The sequence below is a fragment of the Barbus barbus genome (genome assembly GCF_936440315.1).
Source record: "Barbus barbus genome assembly, chromosome: 9".
Classification (NCBI taxonomy): Eukaryota; Metazoa; Chordata; class Actinopteri; order Cypriniformes; family Cyprinidae; genus Barbus; species Barbus barbus.
In genome coordinates this window covers 26047102-26068739 of record NC_136737.1, presented here as the reverse complement: position 1 = coordinate 26068739, position 21638 = coordinate 26047102, and the positions used below count along the sequence as shown (strand labels likewise).

The 21638-nt window shown below is 37.0% G+C and overlaps 2 protein-coding genes across 2 annotated transcripts in view; both read right to left on the bottom strand.

The window, feature by feature from the left end:
- Positions 1–3071: 3071 nt before the first annotated feature.
- The window catches only part of LOC306875468 (ligand-dependent corepressor-like), a gene marked incomplete at its 3' end in the record, with an annotated part of 35553 nt that continues 16986 nt past the window's right edge, over positions 3072–21638 (bottom strand). The window contains exons 2-7 of the mRNA XM_079426051.1: positions 17960–18025; positions 15663–15742; positions 12191–12302; positions 6870–7190; positions 5638–5734; positions 3072–4113 (exon numbers count right to left, since the gene is read on the bottom strand). Of these exons, the coding sequence (XP_079282177.1) occupies positions 3072–4113; positions 5638–5734; positions 6870–7190; positions 12191–12302; positions 15663–15742; positions 17960–18025 (1718 nt within the window). The remainder of the gene's footprint in view (positions 4114–5637; positions 5735–6869; positions 7191–12190; positions 12303–15662; positions 15743–17959; positions 18026–21638) is intronic.
- Positions 7936–8933, bottom strand: LOC306875466 (uncharacterized protein). Its single transcript, XM_079426048.1, has 2 exons — positions 8795–8933; positions 7936–8685 (listed from the first exon to the last, which is right to left on the bottom strand). Exons 1-2 carry the CDS (start codon positions 8918–8920, stop codon positions 8287–8289), a joined length of 525 nt encoding a protein of 174 aa, XP_079282174.1. The 5' UTR covers positions 8921–8933; the 3' UTR covers positions 7936–8286.

The following is a 21638-nucleotide window of genomic DNA, read 5'->3' as shown; positions in this document are numbered from 1 at the left end:
TTCCAGTCATAGCCATCAGTGCAATAGTTTATAAGTGCCAATTATAGGGGCAAATATTCAATTATAATAGAATCTGTTACTAGTAGTACTAACAATCTAGTTGTAGCTACTGATCTACTACTAATTTGCTATTAGTTGCACTTCAAACTAATATTTTTATCTTGTTTTCCAGTAAAAATTTTAAGTAATATTATTGGAGAATCCAACTAAATTTAAACTTAAAACAAGAAAAATAAATGTTCCAAATACGAAGTACGAAATCAGGGTAAGAAAAATGTAATTCAAGGGTTTCAAATATTCTTAGAAACCAAGAAAGCTTTAGATCTTTAGGTATTTTTACTGTAAAACAAGACAAAAATACTAATGTTAATGTTTAATAATAATGTTTAAATGGCAAGAGTCAAGCACAGCTGAGCAGTATTTTACATTACATTGATTAATATATAAATCTAATTTATTGATTGAATGATTAAGGACCTAACTAATTTCTAATTAGACACTTCAAACGCTCAGCATTGGTAAAGTGTTGGTGCATTTGATGCTAGATGATCTAAAGGGATTTACACAGTACAGCTCATAAGTATGAATATGGTTCTAATTCTTTATACATAAAATTCTTTCCTTCAACTTGTTTCATGTAGAAGTACAGTAGCATGTGATCATAATTTATAAACTCAACCAAATATGTCACATCAGTGGTTTACTATTGTATGTTGCATTGATTAAAAATAATCAGATCTCTACTAATTTCCGTAGTGTCTCCAGACATGGCTATAATTGCAATGCAACTTCATTAAACAAAGCAACACTATTGGCATTTTTAACAACACTAAAATCATTTTACAACCATACTTACAAGTATAGCATTGTAGGAAATATATACAATTTATATAAGCCTAATATGATGTGGGAAATTCACTAGGTCTAGTACAAAATTATAAGGGTGAGCCCAGGACAGTGTTCCCGGTTGTCCACTTTGATGACAACCCTGCCACCAAGTGTCAGATTATAAATAGTTTGATTATAAATATCACTGAACTGGTGCATGCCATTTACTTAAATGATTCAAATTAAATAATGAAATAAATAAATAAAAGGTACATTTCAAAGAGTCAGTTTCATCATCAGAAACCCTGAAGTTTGAAGTATCATTTGTCACAGACTGGGTGAGCACCAGGCAGTGATATATACCAGAATGCCCTTCAAAACTACATCAAGTGGAGCATGCCATTCCAAAAGCCTTCTCATTGAAATATTCACAGATCTATATGCTTTCTCGGTTTTATATACATAATACGACATTTGAAAAAGGGGCAATGTGACAATAAACACTGAGGCAACATTAGACAAATCTGAGAATTCACGCTGTCAACCAGGTAATTTTTTTCAAAACAAAATGAGCATGTTTGGGTCTAAGCTGCAGGATGCCAAGAGTTGAAATACTCCCCCTTTGATCTTGCAAGTCTCTTTTATGCTATCTGCTACTGCAAAAGCTACTTTAAAACACACCCAAACATATTCGCTTTTATTTTTAAACAAAGTGCTATTTTCAGAGAGATCTCAGAAAAATCCCAACTGGCCCAGGTGTTTTGAATGATAACATCCTACCAATATCTGCAATCCATGGCTCAGCTCGGCCCAACCTACTCCCGGTATAAAGCCCTGCCCCGACCCAATTCATTGACTGAGAATTGTCACAGGTTCCAGTTCAAGTAGGTAAGATGCATTGTTTCTCCAAAAACACGATCGCTATATTTGTCTCAGTTGCCCTGAGTTTTACATGAGGAAATTAATGTATTCAGAGACAAGAATTGGCTCTCTGAAAGAATGCTAATTTATAATATAACAGGGTTATATGGTCATAACCCTACCTACATTTCCCCCACCCACCTATGTTCCCCAAAACCAACCCTCTGCGAAAAATGCTCTTCTATTTATAAATATACACTTCAGCGACTGACTATAAGCAGCGATGAGGGAGCAGCCAGAATCAGCCAAAAGTTGACTGCGTGCACCCTCCCTCGATTAATTTTAGTAGAAAGATGTGAATCGGAAACACATTCCTGTCCTGTGTGGCTTAAGTCGGCATTGTCCCTTCATGGGCGTCAAAATCCTTTTAAGAGAGAGGCTCTCGCCAAGAGTAGACTACTGTAAAATGAGCATTATGTGGTATGCCACAGTAAGTAAACAGTAAGTGCGTAATGCAAGCAGTGTTGAGGTAATCGGGTCTAATTGCCAGATTTAGGCTCTGGCGAGTGCCAGACTCAAAGTGTAGTGCAAAAGAAAGCGCTAGATTTAAAGAAAAATTTAGTTACAGTAAAGTAAAAAAAAAAAAAAAATATTTTCAACATCACAAACATGCATCCCTGAATGACTAATCTTAAGCTTCATTTTTTTTAAATGGACGTGTCTAATTCTTAGTCTGTTTCAATGGTGCAGAATATAAAAGGAGGAATCTACAAAGAGTTGAAAGCAATTGTTTTACCTATTAACAGAAAAACGGGCCTAGGATCGATCCCTGGTGATAATCCAACTCCATTTGAAATAAATTAGTTTTAAAGATCATGAATTATTTCATAAACCTACCAATCAGAGGAGATAAATTCATTTTTGAAGGGTCAATTTCCAGCCTTGCACGCAACCCTTGAAACCCCGCTTCTCGTTTCTCAAAATGGTATGCTGTCCAAAACGCATGAGCACTAATGGCGCAGCGCGCAAAGTTCAGATGAAGGGGGCGAACAAAGGGTTAATCTGCTTGCTTTTTTAAAATAAAATGTCTCTCTGTCGATACTCTCTTATGGCTTTAGTACGCATTTGTTGCTTTATGTTGTAAAAAACTTCAGCAAATGCTTGCAGTGTCAATGCGACCACTGTGATAACTGCCAATTTGTTTCTTTTCCCCAGTTATCAGGCTTAAATCCTCCCATGAATCCCTGCAGTTGTGCTCACCCAGATACTGCAAGTATAAATTGGCACAATTAAAGCCCCATCCTCAATTCCAAATCATTTTAGTTTTTTTGTGTCTGTCAAAATCTAAAACATTTTCCGTTTTATGAGGTGTTCTGTGTAATCTACTCGACTTTGTCTCCTGTCCCCTGCAAGACATCCACTTGCGTTGCGATGGGTGTGGTGGCGGGCGTCGACGTGGATTCGGTTTCGGTGGTGATCCCAGAGTCCTGCGCCTCTGCCCTCATCGTCAGTTTAAGCTTTTTCTTTGGTGGGTTCTTCAGGGTGCCCATCCTCTCTTTCACCTTGTACTCCAAGGTACTGTGGGGAATACCGTAGATGTTCTGCGCCTTCGAAACGCTCATCTTCCCATTCATCACCACAGCAATGGCTTCTTCTAGAATCTCGCTGTTGTACTGACGATACCGTCCCCTTTTCTTTCGGGGTTGCTTGGAGCCGGTCGGGTCTGCCTCTGGATCTGATGTCGGGTACTGAGGTCCCAAAGTTGGCTGTTCGAGGTCTGCACCCCAGTACTCGCCCACGGCTCCCCCATCAAGAAGGCCTCCGAGAGCGGCTCTGCGACTCTGCTTTGGCAAGATGGCCCTCAGCTTCCTACTGAGCGCATTCTCCGAGTGCACATTGCCCAAAGCTATAGAGCTGTAACTGTAGAGATCCGAGACGTTCCCATGGGAGTCCCAAGACAGATCCATGCCTCTGACTTGTGGGATCTTCAAGTCCACTGGAGGGGAATGTCCAGGTTCTTTCTTTACCATGATGGAACCGGTGTCGTGGGACTTTGTACCCTTGGTGAACACGCCTTGGTTCTCCTGGAAAAGAGGCAGGTTGTTTAGGTCGGCGCTAACTTGTTTGAGCTTCAGGAGGCCGTTTAGATGGGATTTCCCCCATGTCCCATCACGGGAAAGAAGGGACTGGGCTTGGCTGTTAAGGAGACCCACGGACTCTAGGCTAGCCAAAGAAAGAGGTTGGCCAACGAGGCGATGTTTCTGGCTCAGGAGTTCCTCTTTTATGAGGAGTGAGCAGGCCAAGGGTGGCTTGAGGGGTCCAGAACCAATACAGTTCTCCCTTATCCCATCATGCAAGCTTCTCGGTGGCAAGCCATCGTCATCATCAACATCTCGATAGTTGTGATCAGCTCTCTGGGAACGCCTAATTTATGGAAAGATAAAATGTTCAGATGTGAGAATGTAGTTTGCTATTGGAAGGAAGTCTTGTACTTCAGTCTTGTAAAGGAAAAGGACAATTACTTTGTCCGCTAGAAAGTGAATAGGGCACTTTCCATGAAAAAGGTAAATTTTGGTGTCGCATTAATTTTTTGTAAAAAGAAACAAATTCCATGTTTTTGTGTGTGAGAGAGAACTATTAGATCACCGGATCTAATTGATCTCAGCTGTATCCAACAATTAAAGTCACGTTATAATTTTCACACAAACTGATGAACTGATAAACAACTATAGTAAAACTATTTATAATTATTAACTTATTTTAAATATTCATAAGCTTTTTTTTCCCAACAATTTGCGATCAACCCTGTTACCACATGATTTCCCCCAATTACAGCATGGTGACATGTAAGACGTTGACTGAATTTATCAAGCCCAATCATTCAACCATTAACAAAGATATTACAAGAAAAAATTTTCAATCACAAGTCTTCAATTCATAGGAAATAAGTTTTTCAACATTACAGTTGATAAACTTCTTGAATGGGTAACAGGTTAGCAAATTTAGATTAAGTTAATCTCTCACTGAAGTAGTGGGGTTAGCTAGTTTGCGACCAAATATTCAGTGACAGATTGACTTACTTAATTTACCAATTCTAGCCCTTTTCATTTAATCCATTTTGTCTTTTAAATTACATATATTTTACATATGTTTCATGTTTATTGCTAGAAGATAAAATTACACAAATCAGGGTTTTATCTACGATTTGTTTAAAAAAAGTTTTGTACCATATTTATATAAAGTTTCATAGACGATCATTCACAGTACCATTTTGTATCTTTTAGAGAACAAAAAAAGTATAATTAAAATAAATGTATCTCTCCTGAGGAAATGATCGTATGTACCTCAGTTTACTTACCCTAAAGTGTCTTGGTCAGAAGGACACTGACCGTCTAGACTGTAAACTGAAGGTCCCCCAAGGGGTTTTCAGCATTGTTCTCTGATGACACTTCATTTAGATTACTCTGGCTCGTCTGTTCCTTCAAGTATCAGCCAAATTATGAAATTTGATTCATAGCCATCATTCAAATAAAGTTTATTACTGTAAAAACTGCATGTACGCACCATTCATTACCAGATTTATACAAATTTCACTACATTTTTATCATTTGAGTTTTTTCCCTTTCTTTTTGTATATATCCAACTAACAATTATTTTCCCCTAAAAGAGTTAGTATAATTTTAAGGACACCTGTTACCGTTGCATTATATAGTTTAGGTTAAAATTCTTACTAGTAAATCTAAAATTCTTCAAAATTGTTTCTAAAATTGTTTTTGCAGGGCTCATTTTGTGAGCTAACATCAACAAAAGTGAAACACAAAATAAGCATCTAGGGATTGGACTAAGACTTATTTTAAAGGCACGTGTATAACAGACATGCTTACATGATGGTTACAGTGCTACAAAGGACTTTGGGAAAAGGAAAAAAACAGCAACAACACTTCTTACCCCTTAACTGTGGGCATGATTGAGAAACCATGAGAGCTTTTCAGTGAGACACTACCATGACTGTGGTTATTCTTAGTTGAGAGGTCAAGGACTCCATCTGTAAATAAAAACATCATATTCTAAAACCAAACTAAGGAAAATTAATCAACCAAACTGAATCACACTGTCTAGTTTTTTTTAACCGTATAGATCCAACTTTCTTTTTGATATTTTATATTGTTGAATACTTGAAAAGTTCTTTACATTCGCTTTCCGAGGTTTTGGTTTTTGGGTTTATATAATCAATATGACTAATAATTATGATGATGATGATGATGATGATTACTAAATAAAACTATTAAACAAAATAAGAAATATTTCATTATTAAAATAGAGTATTTAAAAAATATATATGATAATAAAAAAAAAATAATAATATACTACTGGTGCCCTATTAACATGCAGGTAGCCTATAACTATAACTCATTACAAAGGTTTTATTATATTATATTTTATATATTATTAAAATTATGTAATTTCTTAAAGTTCATGTTTTTAATATGAAATACGAGCCTCTTATACATCTCATTTATGCATTGAAAAAAACTACACAACAAAAAACTATTGTACACCGGAGAAAAATTGAAGCTTTACGGTTTACTTAAAATTCTTTAAGAAGTATAAACATAATTTTTTTTTATGTTTCATTCATGCTGTCAATAATACTTTTAATAGCTTATTTTTGGGCAAATATTCAAATCTTTGATTCATTTCATCAGTTGTTTTGAACTGTTTGAATGAATCTATTTTGAACAATTAATTTGCCTGATTTGTGAGACATTTCTGACTCTTGAAAATGTAAATTTTTTTTAGAACAAAATATATATATATATATTTGTAGGTAAATTGCTGTTTTTTTATTATTTATTGATATTTATGTGAATACAGATAAATATATATATCCATATATTTATAATGTTAATGTAGCGGAAAACGTTCCTTGATCATTTTAACTGCAACTAAAACCTATAGGTAAAATATTACAAATATGTTTTAATATTTCAGTTGCCTATATGATTACTTGTTTTCAGAGAACATATCTTGAAGTTTTTGGAAAATATTTTTGCTTCTGAAATGTGTTGAGGATGTTTAATTAAAAAAAAGAAAAAAGACACAAATATGGGTTAAGAATTAAAAAAAAAAAAATACACAGAATCAATGAAACACGGATCTGAAGGTGTTTGCGGTCTGACCTTGTTCGCTGGGTTCTGTCTCTGGTTTCTTGATGGTGAGGTCCAGTGGGGAGTCCTGGTCTGCCATGAGAAGCTTGCTGAGGACGGGATTCTGTGCGGAGGCAGCAGCGCCGGTACCGGGTGTGGAGGTGTCCAGCTCCAGCGAGGGCGCTTTCGGCAGGCTTTGGTCCTTGGTGCCGTTGGGCTGGGACTGGGGTTGGGGTACGTCCTGAGTTGAGCTGGTTTTTGAGGTATATTCGGCAGCGAACTGTCGGATCATTCGCTGCATGATCTCACGAGCCACTAGAGGAATGTGGGGGTCTGTAAATCTTGGGAGGTCTGCTGAGGGAAAATATATGAAGGAATAAATAAATTGCTTGTTTTTTTGAAGATACAGGGAAATAGATTTTAGCTACAAAATATAAAAAGTCTATCCTTCAGTGATATTTACTGCTCACACTTTACACCAGTTCTGTTTTAATATAACTGAGTGATTATTATAGTTTGAATCATTTTTAAATAGTTTAACATTTGTAATTTGTCATTTAAATTTTTGTTATATATTATTTTTAATTGTTATATATATTATATTTTTAAGTTTACAAGTTCCACTAAGTGCAATTAAGACATTTTATAATATTTTTTTTCAGTTTATGTATATTTTATTACAAGTAACAATTTTTCTTTTAACGGTTTTAGTATTTGTTAACTATAATAATCTTGCTTCACACACATTTGAACAAATCTCTTGTAGTTTGCAATATTGTTATTGAACAGGCAGGTGAACATGATACGATAAGTTAATATTTGACTAAAAGTACCTCTCGTCAATTTTTCTCTTATAGGAATTTTATATCTTATAACAGTGCATCATTAAACTGTTTCACAATACTCTTGGTTAGTTCCAATCGTTAAAATCAAAGTCACTGGATTTGGCAGACAAGCCTTTGAAAACATTTCCCGATCAAGGCTGTAAAGTCCTGCAGACTTCCAAAAAGGAAAAGCCATTTCCTAAGTTTGTTTAGAGTAAAACAAAACATCAAATAGACACGGCCAGGAAGAGAGTAACGAGGAGGCATTTTCATTTAGATCCATGTGCAGCTTTATTAGTTCCACAGAATAGTCGTACAAGCAGAGGTCAATCATAGACGGTAAACGCAATGTAGACAAGGCAGAATCATAAACCAAGTTCAGGCTGAGGGTCAGGGCAGGCGGCAGACTGAGAATAGAGCAGGTCAACAAAGCAGGCAGAGTCAGAGTAGGCAGGCAGAGTTCGTTCGTAATCGATATAACAGTCCAGGTCAGCAACAGGAATTCAAACACGGGAATAACGCTCAGAAATGTCTGCATGGGCAATAACAAGACTTCGTACTGAGAGAGGGGAAGGAATGGTTTATATATGCTGGTTGATGAGGAACACCTGTGCAGTTAATCAGTCTCAGGAACGGGGTGATATGGGAAATGGAGTCCGAATGATAATGTCAGTACTCAGGAGATGGTTCCCTCTGGTGGTGATCGGAGGGAGCCACAGAGGCTGAATTTGTGACAAAGCAACCCCCCCTCCCTTTGAGCAGCTCCTGACGCGAAGAGGCGACCGACGCCGGGGTCTTCCACGGGGTCTCGGGGCCGGCCTATCCAGATGGTCTCCGTGAAAGTCGGTGGTCAGAGATGGGTCCAAGATGTCGTCTGAGTTGACCCATGACCGTTCCTCCGGGCCGTACCCGTCCCAGTCTACTAGGTATTGAAGGATTCTACCCCGGCGCCGAGAGTCCAGGATTTCTGATCTCTGGTCTCCAGCCTCCTCTTGGACCTCCGCTCCTCTCGGACCACCAGCGTGCTTGAGCAAAGAGACATGAAAAGTGGGTGAGATACGGTAATGAGCAGGGAGTGATAAACAAAATGAAACAGGAGTAATTTGTCTGAGGATTTTGAATGGACCCACGTACCTGGGACTGAGCTTCTTGCAGGGTAACCGGAGACGTAGATCCCGAGTGGACAACCAGACACACTGCCCGGGTTGATAATTTTGGTTGATGCGTCGGCGTCGATTGGCCTGTTCTGTGGTTCCACATCTCCTCACTCCGTTGCAACCTTGAATTAACAGATGGTAATTCTGAAGGCTCCCCTGACCAGGGGAACAAAGGAGGTTGGAATCCCAGAACACATCAGAATGGTGTGATGCCAGTAGCAGATAGAGTTCTGGGCGTATTCAGCCCAGAATAGGTAGTAGCTCCAGTCGGATTGGTTTCGGTGGCAGTGAGATCGAAGGAATCGGGTTAATTCTTGATTGAGGCGTTCTTCTACCTGGCCATTGGATTGGGGATGGTATCCAGAAGTGAGACTCACGTTAATGTTCAGTTGTTGGCAGAATGCGGTCCATACCCGCGAAGTGAATTGTGGTCCTCGATTCGAGACCACGTCCTCAGGAAGGCCGTAGAATCTGAACACATAGTTGCATAGGGCTTCGGCAGTTTCGAATGCTGTGAGCAGCTTTGGGAGTGGAATGAGGCGACAGGCCTTAGAGAAGCGGTCAATGACTGTGAGGATGGTAGTGTGGCCCTGTGAGGGTGGAAGATCTGTTATAAAGTCAATGGCGATGTGTGACCAAGGACGTTGAGGAATGGGTAGTGGAAGGAGCAGACCAGCGGTTAATTGATGAGGCGATTTGGAGATGTTGCATATTTCACAGTTCTTCATGAACGCCGTTGTGTCAGACTGAATGGAGGGCCACCAGAATCGATTACTCATAAGTTGGAGAGTGGCTGTAATACCAGGATGGCCTGAGCTGGGGGTTGCATGTACTAAACTGAGGACTCGTTGCCGTAAAGCCTGAGGGACATAGGTGAGATTAGGCGGGGTCTCGGCAGGTGGAGGTTCAGTGGTCTGGGCATCTGTAATCTCTGTCATAATATCCCATTGAATCGGTCCGTGAATGATGGAAGATGTCAGGATTGGTTCTTGATCGGGAGTCCGGGTTGAGAATTTGTGGAGTCGGGAGAGTGCGTCTGCCTTGGTGTTCTGGGATCCTGGTTGATAAGTTATTTTGAAGTGGAATCTTGTGAAGAAGAGTGCCCGTCGATGATTGAGTCGTTTAGCGGGTTTGAGATATTCCAGGTTCCGGTGATCGGTGAGAATGGTGAAAGGTTGTTTAGCTCTCTCGAGCCAATGACGCCACTCCTCAAAGGCTGCCTTCATAGCTAAAAGTTCCCGATTGCCCACATCATAATTCTGCTTGGCAGTATTGCGTTTACGGGAGAAGAAGGCACAAGGGTATAGTTTAGGTGGGTTGCCCTGACGTTGGGAGAGAATCGCTCCAATGCCCGTGCTGGAGGCGTCCACCTCCACAATGAACTCTTGTTCTGGATCGGGATGATGTAATATGGGAGCGGAGGTAAAACGTTCCTTGAGGGACTGAAAGGCCTGAAGGGCTGCCGGTGACCAGGTGAGGCGTTGATTACCTTTCTTGGTCATGGACGTAAGTGGTCCTGCTACCGTGCTGAATTCACGGATGAATCTCCGATAGAAGTTAGCGAAGCTCAAAAAGCATTGAAGTTCTTTTAGTGTGGCTGGTTGAGGCCAGTCGACAACGGCACAAACCTTCTGATCATCCATGGCTACCCCTCCTGAGCTGATCACATAACCGAGGAAAGAAACAGATGTTTGGTGTAATTCGCATTTTTCTGCCTTGGCGTAAAGTTGGTGATCAATGAGGCGTTTTAGGACAGCTCGGACCTGCTTGATATGTTCCTCGAGTGACTTAGAGTAAATCAAGATGTCGTCTATATACACAATGACCCAACAGTTGAGCATGTCTCTTAATACGTCGTTGATGAAAGACTGGAACTCAGAAGGACTATTGGCAAGCCCGAAGGGCATAACGAGGTATTCGTAGTGCCCCGTGGTGGTTGAGAAGGCCATTTTCCACTCGTCACCCTCCTTTATGCGAATGAGATTATAAGCGTTGCGCTGGTCTAGTTTGGTGAAGTATTTTGCCTCTCGCAGTTGCTCTAGTGCCGCCGGAACTAGGGGTAGTGGATAACGGAATTTTATGGTGATGTCATTCAGGCCTCGATAATCAATACATGGTCGAAGGCCCCCATCCTTCTTCTTAACGAAAAAGAAACCGGCTGAAGCTGGTGAAGTGGATGGTCTGATAAATCCCTTTGCGAGCTCCTCCTCGATATATGCTTTCATAGACTCTGCCTCGGGTTGAGAAAGAGGGAAGATTCTCCCCTTGGGTGGTTGTGAACCAGGTTGAAGGGTGATGTCACAATCACTCGTCCTATGTGGTGGAAGTTGAGTGGCCTTGGTCTGGCTGAATGCCTCTGTGAGATCGTGGTATTCGGTAGGAAGAGTTGTTTTGGGTGTGCTCGTAATCTTTTTGGCTGAGGTAGCTGGAAGACAGTCTTGTTGGCAGGATTTTGACCATTGCGTGATTTGCCTTTCTGACCATGAAATGGAAGGGTTGTGTTTCTTGAGCCAGGGTAATCCGAGGATGATGGGGGTGTGGGGTGACGAGAAGACAAACAGCTTCATGGATTCCGTGTGAAGCACCCCAACACTTAACTGAATCTCCTCGGTAAAGAACTGAACTCGGCCCGAACCCAGCGGGCGGCCGTCTAGCGCTACCGGAATAACACTCAGAAATGTCTGCATAGGCAAGAACAAGACTTCGCACTGAGAGAGGGGAAGGAATGCTTTCCTGTAGCTCAAATAGTTGAGCATGGCGCTAGGAACGCCAAGGTCATGTGTTCCATTCCCAGGGAAAGCAAGAGCTGATAAAATGTAAAAACTGTAACTTGAATGCAATGTAAGTCGCTTGTCTGCTAAATGCATAAATGGAAATGAATGGTTTATATATGCTGGTTGATGAGGAACACCTGTGCAGGTAATCAGTCTCAGGAACGGGGTGATATGGGAAATGGAGTCCGAATGATAATGTTAGTACTCAGGAGATGGTTCTATCTGGTGGTGATAGGAGGGAGCCACAGAGGCTGAATTTGTGACAAAGACTAAAAACATTTGTACATCAAAACACTTTTCTTGGACATTACACTAAACATACTGTATGCTATGTGTATAATCTGTGTGTTAATATTTAATTTGATTTAAATCTGCAAGGTCTTTTAGTAATTTTCAAAATGAATTTTTGCCATGTCATAACTATTTGAATTTTATTTAAAAAAATTATTTAAAAATGACATCAATTTAATTCGCCTTTGTTTATAATGAAAAAAGAAAGAAAATACAAAAATGCAGATTCCTCTGCAAAAAAAGTATCTTCACTTTATCAACTACTTTGGTTTCAGCTTATGTAAAGTACAAAATAATGCACGTCTTACCCTTTCTATAGAAGACAACATTGAGGAAATCCTCTGCTTCCTTCTCAAGTTTGTTAATGTTTGACTGCTCTGCTTCTGATAACACTTGGTTGTTCAAACCAACCAAATTTTCCTGGAGAGAAAAAAATAAAATAAATAAGAGACTATAATTAATTAACAAAAAAAATCTAAATATATTTGAAGAATCATGTACATTTGAAAATCATACTTCATTACGAAGTCCAATATTGTACCAATGTACCTGTGAGATTATTAGCCTGTAAAATGTCTGCAAATTTGTGAATGCAAAAGCTTTTCAGTGTCAAAGAAAGAATAAAGCTGATTTATCATTTGAGGTTTGTTGTATAGGCAAATGACTGACAGTGTTGTAGTTCCTTCACAGTGCATCTGTCACATCTGAAGATGTGTTTTCAAGTCATAGCTTAACAAAAACTTAAGTTATAATAATAAGCACCGGTCACTTGAAAAACATAAACATTGAACGCATTAATGAGCATCACATATATATTTTTTTCTTTTAAGACCAATGACCCAGCAACTACAAACACATTTAACCCTCTGGGGTTGGCTGTATTGCCGGCGATTAGGGATGGGTACCGAAACTCGGTATTAAATCGGTCTCGGGGCTAAATTATGAAAGACCGGAGTATCGATAAGCTCTGAAGTTATCGGTACTTCTGTCGGTATTGGAGAAATTAAGAAAACACACATACATTTATTGTTGCTCTCTCTCTCTCTCTCTCTCTCTCTCTCTCTCTCTCTATATATATATATATATATATATATATAATGTCGCCAGCTGTTTTTATGTGCAATAATATTCAAACATTTGTCTGTGATGCATTTTTGCTATGCGCAATTCAGAAGCCAGATCGCGCTCACGCGGAGGAGCTTCAGCACACGCAACATGAAAGTCCTGTTTAATTATGATAGAAGAGAGAACCAACTATTCAAACATCTGCTCACACTTTAGGCCTGTGGCTGTTATATTAAGTATTTTTTTTTTTTTTTCGATTTTGGCTTCCAAGGATTATAGCCGTATTTCTTCTAGCACAACTCCCTTCCCTTCATACAAGCAAAGTACACTTTGAGCTTCGGGCGCATCGAAATAACAAACAAAAATATGCCAAAAAATACACACACAATGTGTCAAAATGGCTGGTTATGAGAGTCTTCACTTTTATGTTTTAAGTGGACGAGAACAGTTGGGAGAAAATCCGATGCGTGTCAGTATATTGTCTTAAAGTGTCAGACTGGAGTTTGAGCCATCAATGTTAATCAAAGAACAAAATGCAAAGAGAAAATCACCCACAGCTCTTAATCTGAACAACGTTATAGCTTTAATAAACATAAATCTATCAGTACATACAGTGAAAACTATGCAGTGCTCATTTACATCTGATTACTTTTAGATTTATTTTGTAGTTATTACTTACCTGAACATTAATATTAGTAGACCTTCATGGAAAAATGAAAGCACTGTTTATTTCATTTCGTTTGTGTGTTTGTTTTATTGTATTTGTCAGTTTGTTTTACTTTGTTTCTTTGTTCATGTTGTTACTGTATCTTATCTTATGTATATAAAACACTAAAAATACCTGCACACTGGTGCATGTACAAATTGATGAAGTGCAGGCATTTTTAGTGTTTTATATACATAAGATAAGATACTGTAAGAATATGAACAAAGAAACAAAGTAAAACAAAAAGTACCGATAAGAATACCGTTAAAGTACCGGATCGATAAGCAGTATCGGTAAGAGTAGTAATACCGTTAAAACCTTAACGATACCCATCCCTACCGGCGATACCAACTAGTTTTTTTTAAGATCAGTGCAAAAGACACTAAAAATACTCTGTTTCGTTTTGGTCACACAAATAATTGTTATACATCAATCAAAACTGTTAAGTGTCGATTTGTTTTTGTGTACACTCACGATTACAACAAAACTTTGTGGTTTTGGGGGAAAAAGAAAACAAACAGGGTGCGCTCTCTGTCTTCTCCGTCTCCGCGATCTGTTTATAGTAACGCGTCACTAAAATGAAGTGTAACTCAGCGAATACTCAACACAGAAACATGGGAGTTAAATCATATCGAAAATAAACGTTCTGTGATAAAGTAATCCGTTGTTCAGTCTGTCCAGTCTAACTCATTATTTCTAATGAGATCCCGCCCCCTCGTGTTCACATGTAAATCACCACGTGACCCGCGCGCGCTTGGAGACGCCAAACATAAACAAAGCATCAGTGAAGAGATCATCACGGATACTGTTCCTTTCTGGAAGAAGACGCGCTGAGTAAAGGCTGGATTTCCCTAAAAATAAGAGCAAGAGTTCATCCAGAATACAGCGATCGATCTGATGAGTAAGTAATGCTTCTTTTTTGCATTAGTTAGCGTGTTATTGTGACAAACCTGAACGCGTTTAGTTGGGTTTTTCCCAAACGACAACATGATGAATGCTACGCATCTAAGAATGTTTAATGTTCACAAATAGATTTAATAGCGTGCTAAACAATAACAATTAGTTTCTCAGATATAAAATATCCTTTTTTTAATGGTACAGAGTACATCCTTTTGTAGTTCACAGCAATCATAACAGCTTCTATAAAACCATACATACTAGGCTGTATGAGTGCAAAATCATAGTTGTTTTTCTCCCAAACTGTAATTCCAGACTACAGTGTTTGAATATGATGGACAATTCATTGTATTTAAATTTCTTATGGCACGATGATGTTTTCATGCTCTGTATAAAACAATAAAAGTAATATGAGAGTACACTGTAACATGATGAATGCTACGAGTCTAAGTATGTTTACAACATGTTTATGATTAATAGCCTACTCTGTTCAAAAATAGATTTTAATAGCGTGCTAAACAATAATAATTCGTTTCTCAGATATAAAAGGTCTTTTTTTGTTTACGATAGTACAAAGTATGTGTGAGTCTATAAAACCTATATATTTAGATGCTCCTGATGTTAACATGCTCACAAATGTTTTTGGTTGTTTGTATTTTATTGAATCAGGTACCACAGATGAATCCTGATGACTTTCTTCTGATGTTGGTACAGTGCTCTCAGAGGAACACAGTTTGATGTTCAACTACACTGATATTCTCTGGTAAAACAAGATCCTTGACTGACTGTTTTTTTTTCTTCTTGAATCCATGGACATGTCAGGTACTTGTTGAACATAATCTGTTGCAGGAATGAGTTAAAGTCTGTTCACATCTCTGTGGTTAGATCAGTGTGCACAATAATGTGTCTTTGACCTTCATTATGTATGTTTTGATTATACTGTTGTAAATAAAATACAAATAATTAAAAAACCTTTTTTCTCCTCACACTCCGTCTTACAGTCTTACAGTGCTGCGTGATTGAAAACGTTCAATGACTCAATGTGAGATGTGAAATTGCTAATGCCTTATTTGTGGAAACATAGATACGAAAATAAGAGTGAGATTAATTACCTTCACTTTTTCACGTCTTAAGCAGCAAAAGAGACAATTATCATTAAACGACCAATCTGATACACCCTCCGGCTCACAATCTGCAAGAGAAAATAAATTGTATCAGTGCTGTCCTTTATAAACAAACACTTAATACACTTTGCAACATATTACAACAAACATGTTGGCCAATTATTAATAATGGTGCATTTAAAAATAATAATAATATTCTGTGTTTTTTCCTGCACTGATAATTTTCAGTAGGATCCAAAATAATATTTTGGGTCACATTACAAAACAATAAAAACATAAAGAAAGAAGCCTTCCTCTTTTCGAGAAAATTTCAGAAATACATCTTCCACCGGTTGTTTCCACGCAAAGGTCAGAAGTGTGAAGCTATTTATTTTTGTTAAATTTGATTTGAGTTTGCAAAACGGAATTATTGATCCTAATGCAAATTGCAATACAAGTGAACTTGTCTAATTTCAGTACATACTTTCAACTTTTATTGTTAGAATTTAGCAAGTCAGTTATTTAATTTAGGGTTGAGAGATATTTTTTGTTATACCTCCTTTCTCAATATTCTCAGTAAGAAGCTAAATATCCATGTATTATTTTACATTCTGATCAAACACCCATTGAAACAACTTCAAAATGCTTAAGAACTACATGCAAAACTGCACTGTTTAACTGTTTAACTACATATATTTTATGTCAACTGATTTAAAAATATTAATTAAAATAACCCATATATTAATATTTGCTGAGAAAAGCCCTTAAAGTAAGACCTAGTCGAATGTATTGCTGAAACCAACAGAAGTCATGTGCATGATCTTGTTGAGCACGAGAAATGAAATTACAATGGTTTTAAGAAACCTTGACTACAATAAGTGGGCCTTGGGGGAAAATTAAAGTGATAACTCTTGACCCCATATATGACCCCTTTAAATGTTTTCTTTGTTATGATCTTTGACAGACTACATTTCCAACACTGTGCCTGATTATAGCCACAAGCTAACAATCACAAGACAAGAACATTTTGTTTATTTTTAGGAGTTGCTGTCTGTTGACCGATTGACTGCGAAATAACCTGAGTGGAGACAATCTTCCGTTCTTGACTACTCCATGTATGTGATAGGTAAAGATGTAAATGTACATACTGTATGTATAAAGATGTATATAGATATATTTGTTATTTTCTTAATTAACAAATTAAAATACAGAAAAGGTCATTTAAAAAAAATTAAATAGAATCATCACATTACAGTACAAGCAATTAGATGATTGCTTATTATCAAAGAAAATTAATAACTACAAATAACCTGTACTGATCTGTATAAAATATTAACTTGAACAACTTTTAAAGTTCATTAACACTTCCACCTAAAAGGCCTTTTAATTTGTGGCTGTGTGAATTTTAGGTTACTGTTTTTGCAAAAATAAGTATTTCTCTTAATAAACAATTACCAACACAAGTCAAAACACAAAAAACATGATCTTTTTCTCCAACACAAAAATGTTCACTGTGTGAAATTTTAATTTGCATATCAAGTGCTGCACAAAAAGCAAAGCAATGCTTATATTCATTTTTAAATTTAGTTTGATTTATGTGATTTCTATAGTTTAAGCTCATGAATGGTACTTCGAAGCGAAGTACTACTAACGAAGTTAATTGTATACACCTTCAGAAACAGACAATTTAAACATTTTCTGATTGAACTGCTAATGTGCAATTAGATCGATTATATTTTATGAATGAATTTACAAAACAACTAAAGGGCTTAGAATAGAGCCCTGCGGTACACCAGAACAAAAACAGAAACCAGGTGTTTTTCCATCTATGCAATTTTGTTTGAGTGGACCAAAAACAACAACAACAACAACAACAACAAAAAATAACAACTACTTTTCATACTCTAATTACTTTATTTAAAGGTAATTAAAAACAACTTTTTGTCTCTCTAAGGCTATTTTTATAACTAGCATTGTACATACCTTAAACACAATGATATATTTTTTTTTTTTACTTTTTCATAGTTTGACAAAATGACATTAATTGGAAATTATGAAAATTATTATAATTTAAAATATAGTTTTAAACATATGTAGTTAATCATACTTTAATGGATTTTCATCATTTCAAATATAAGGTCATGGACAAGGTAAAAAGCATAACATCTATACAAGAAATGTAAAAATTATGGTTCAAATATGATATTATTTAGACTATAATTAAAGTTAATTGCCAACAAAGTATTTTAATCTAAAGTAAACATCAATATAATCTTCACCTCCACTGTATGCAGTGTAACACTGACCTTGAAATAGGGTAAGATCTTTTACGAGTCCTAGTCCAAACAGCCCCTCCAAAATGCTTTCAAACCCTGTGAAGCAGACAAAGGTATATTCTTACTAGCTCCGTGCAGGGTTTATAAGTACAAATCACACGTCCACCCACGTCCACCCCCACACGTGCACAAACTGCTTTCAATTTTATGAACTAAATCAATGCTTTGACTATTTAATACTGCCACTCATTTTAATTAACTGCAAATACTGGCTCAAGTGCATAGTTGCATGAATACACCCTGAAGAATCTGCTAAAATGGGATCAGTATTAATAAAGATAAGTATTGTTCTGTGTAAATGTTTCATAGTAGTGATTCTTGGAAAGGAATCAAATACTATTTAGTCACCTGAATGACAAGATGTGAATTCCTGTAAATATGGTGCTTTAAAAGGGAACAAATTTAAAGACACAATCTTTCTGAGAGGTTTACCTTGCTACTAGCTAATGCAAAACACATTGCAATCTCCTAGTTCAGTTAAAAAAGACAAAAAATGCAAAGAAACCCCCATAGATGTATAATAGCGTTCATCATAATAAAAAATAATAAGCATGAACAAAATAATTGTTTTGTGCAATCTCTAGTCTAAACCACATACATAAACTTGAATGGTTCATAGTGGCATTTTCTCAGGTTGTTTAATGCAAACCCTTACAGCTTGTTCAATAACGTACTTAGTTATGCTGTCGCAATGATTAAGAAGAACATGATCACAAGATTTTGTCCTTCAGGAGATGGCTCTTTCAGACTTGAAAAAGCCATCAGATGGTCTTTCTGACAGAAACACAAACCGCCAGGCTTAGTTAGTGTGATTCACTATTCATCTGCTGTTCCTTATACAGCATGTTTGCTTATAAAGCATGCAGTTTGCTTATAAAGCATGCATTCCAAATTGTTGCTGGCTACAAAGGTGGCTTTGAAAACAAAAATGAGCACTTCAAAATGTTTCAACATTCCAGTCCATGAAATGCACAGCATTACTGCTAAAACTGCAGCGGTTTTGAAGCTCTAGTGGATAATTGCATTGGTACACATTAGCCCATGCCACACAGTAATACCAGTAAATTGGCATAAAATTACCAGAACGACTTTACTGGTAAATTCAAAAATGCACTGTTCACAAAGGCAACAACATTCCGTCTTTTTTCCGGAAAAGCACTATTCACACATCCATTCAAAATACTGGTAAATTCTGTGACATCTTTAACCTGTGCTTGTATTTGTAAACATGGAGGGGTATATGCGGTCTATGTTGGTTTCATTTTTGTTTCAAACTTTTGCATTCATACAGCTGCTTTTGTCCCAGAGACATCGTAATAGACGACTACAAACCAGTGCTTAATTTGAAAATTTCGAGGTCCCGGAACAAAGCGGGGTGATGGATCCGGCATGTGATTAGAGGAGGGAGAGGTAACGGAGCATTCAGCCGATCACATTGGTCACCAGCTTAAGTGATTAACAGCGTGCATCAGTTGCTTTTATTAAATTTTGAAAGCAGCAATTTCCAGGCCTGAGGGAAAAAAAAATACTAAAAAATAATGAAATATTATTTCTAATTTTAGTTATGATTAATCATGTCCAGAATTTCCATGGGGGATTGTGTGCATATTACATAGTGTGCATATATATTATATAATATTCTGTGCATATTACATCTGTGTCAGAAGGTTATGATTGGCCCGGAGTAGAGTCTTACGTCAGCGCGTTCTGAACTCGTATGTGCTCATACCGGTAATTTTCCTTCTGCGTTCACACACAGCAGAATTACGGCAATTTACTGGTAATGTTACAACTTCTCATACCGGTAAATTGCCGGAACGAATTTACCGGTATTTTTGAAAAGGTCCTGTTCACACATGATCTTTTTATGGCAATTTACCGGTAATTTTCCGGAAAGGTCTGTATGTGTGAAAAGGCAATGCAAAGATATTTGTTATAAAGCACAACATTATGTTAGACTTGTTTTTGTAATTACATCAGAAACACTTACAGTTGTGTATTAAATGCTTGAATAATTGTGAAATTCAGTGCTTGTTCATATTATAATTATATTTTATATTCATTCATTTTTATTTTATAAAAATGAATGAAATGTTACCAAATTTCTGTTTGGTATTTTTATTTATTTTATTTTTATTTTTATTGGACAAAATACTGAACAATGCAAGATTTTTCTTGAAGATAAAGAAAATTGTAAATTTTATATTCATCTGCTAAAAGTATTTTTTTTTTTCATCCTTCACAATGACAACACACAATGACTACAAACTTCCGAATTTGATTTCATGGGATGTTTAAGATGGTAAAAAGTGTTTGTAATTATAAATAAAAACTGATAAGCAAATTATATATATATATATATATATAAAACGAGATAAAAAAACATTTACAAATGCCACATAAGATAAACCCTAAAATATAAACCTTTCCCAAGTAGACCTAAAATTTGGGTTGCAGGGTATTAATTATTCTGTTTTATCATCTGTAACATGGTTTCATAAGTTCTGGTTTAATACTCAATATGAAAAGCACTAGTGCAAGAGGCCTGTTGGAGGAGAACTGTGTGGGATATCGCCACAAAAGAGCGTCTCATTCAACCCAACAAAACTAACATTCATTCATTACAAAACTGTAAATCACCAAGACCAAATAAAGAATGCAGTGCATACATACACAGAAACTGAACAATCATGGTGAGGAAATGTCCTATGGAGGGATGCATGAACATACAGAAACAAGCCAATCAATTCAACACCAGGGATGGTCACATGAGCAGCTTTTTGTTTGAACTTCCTGGTGACCATTAATAGTCTATATATAGTGTACTGGATGTATGAATAATTTACTTTCACTGGGCAACAAGCACCCATGTATCTAACCAGTGGATAAGATCGATATATCGTACAGAGTCTAAGTACTGCAGATGGTTGAAGGACACTATTTCCAAGCAAGCTTCCCACACAAGCTAACTGTTCAATATAAAAAGTCATTAAATCTAACCTAACAAACTGCATATGTTTAATCTATATTATGGACAGATTCTTTAGAAGGCTCAGCTACTGTAAAAATATAATCATGATTTTTCTTAATTAGCATGGCGTGCTTTGCTTCTATATCCATGAACTACATACATTTTTTTAAACAGTAACCTCATGCTATGTTCTTGTCATGTTCATGTTCATATATGAGAAAAAAAAAAAAGGAAAGAAAATAAGAATGCCACAAACCGGATGTGATAATGTCTCTAAGCAAAGGAGGAGATTTGGCATTATAATTATTTTTAGCTGTGGTGATGGCATGTAAATGTAGATACTTTCACACACTGGACCGAGTACTGAACCCTGAGGCACACAACTTGACATTTGGCCCTTTTAAAATGAACTTGGATAATAACTGCTTCTGAATTATTATTACAATAGTTTGTTAATATCTTTGAATCATGAATATTGCTGTAGTGTTATACTTTTTTATGTTGTTTTATTTTAAATCAAATTGGTTGCTAATTTAGACTTCAAATATACACTTTCCTAAAGGCTTAAGCTGTTGTCAATGTCTCCCGGACTTCTTCTGTAACATTTTAAGGAACTAAGCACCACCCAAGAGATCAATATCATCTTACATAAAGACTAGAAAAAAAGAGCTTTCTCTC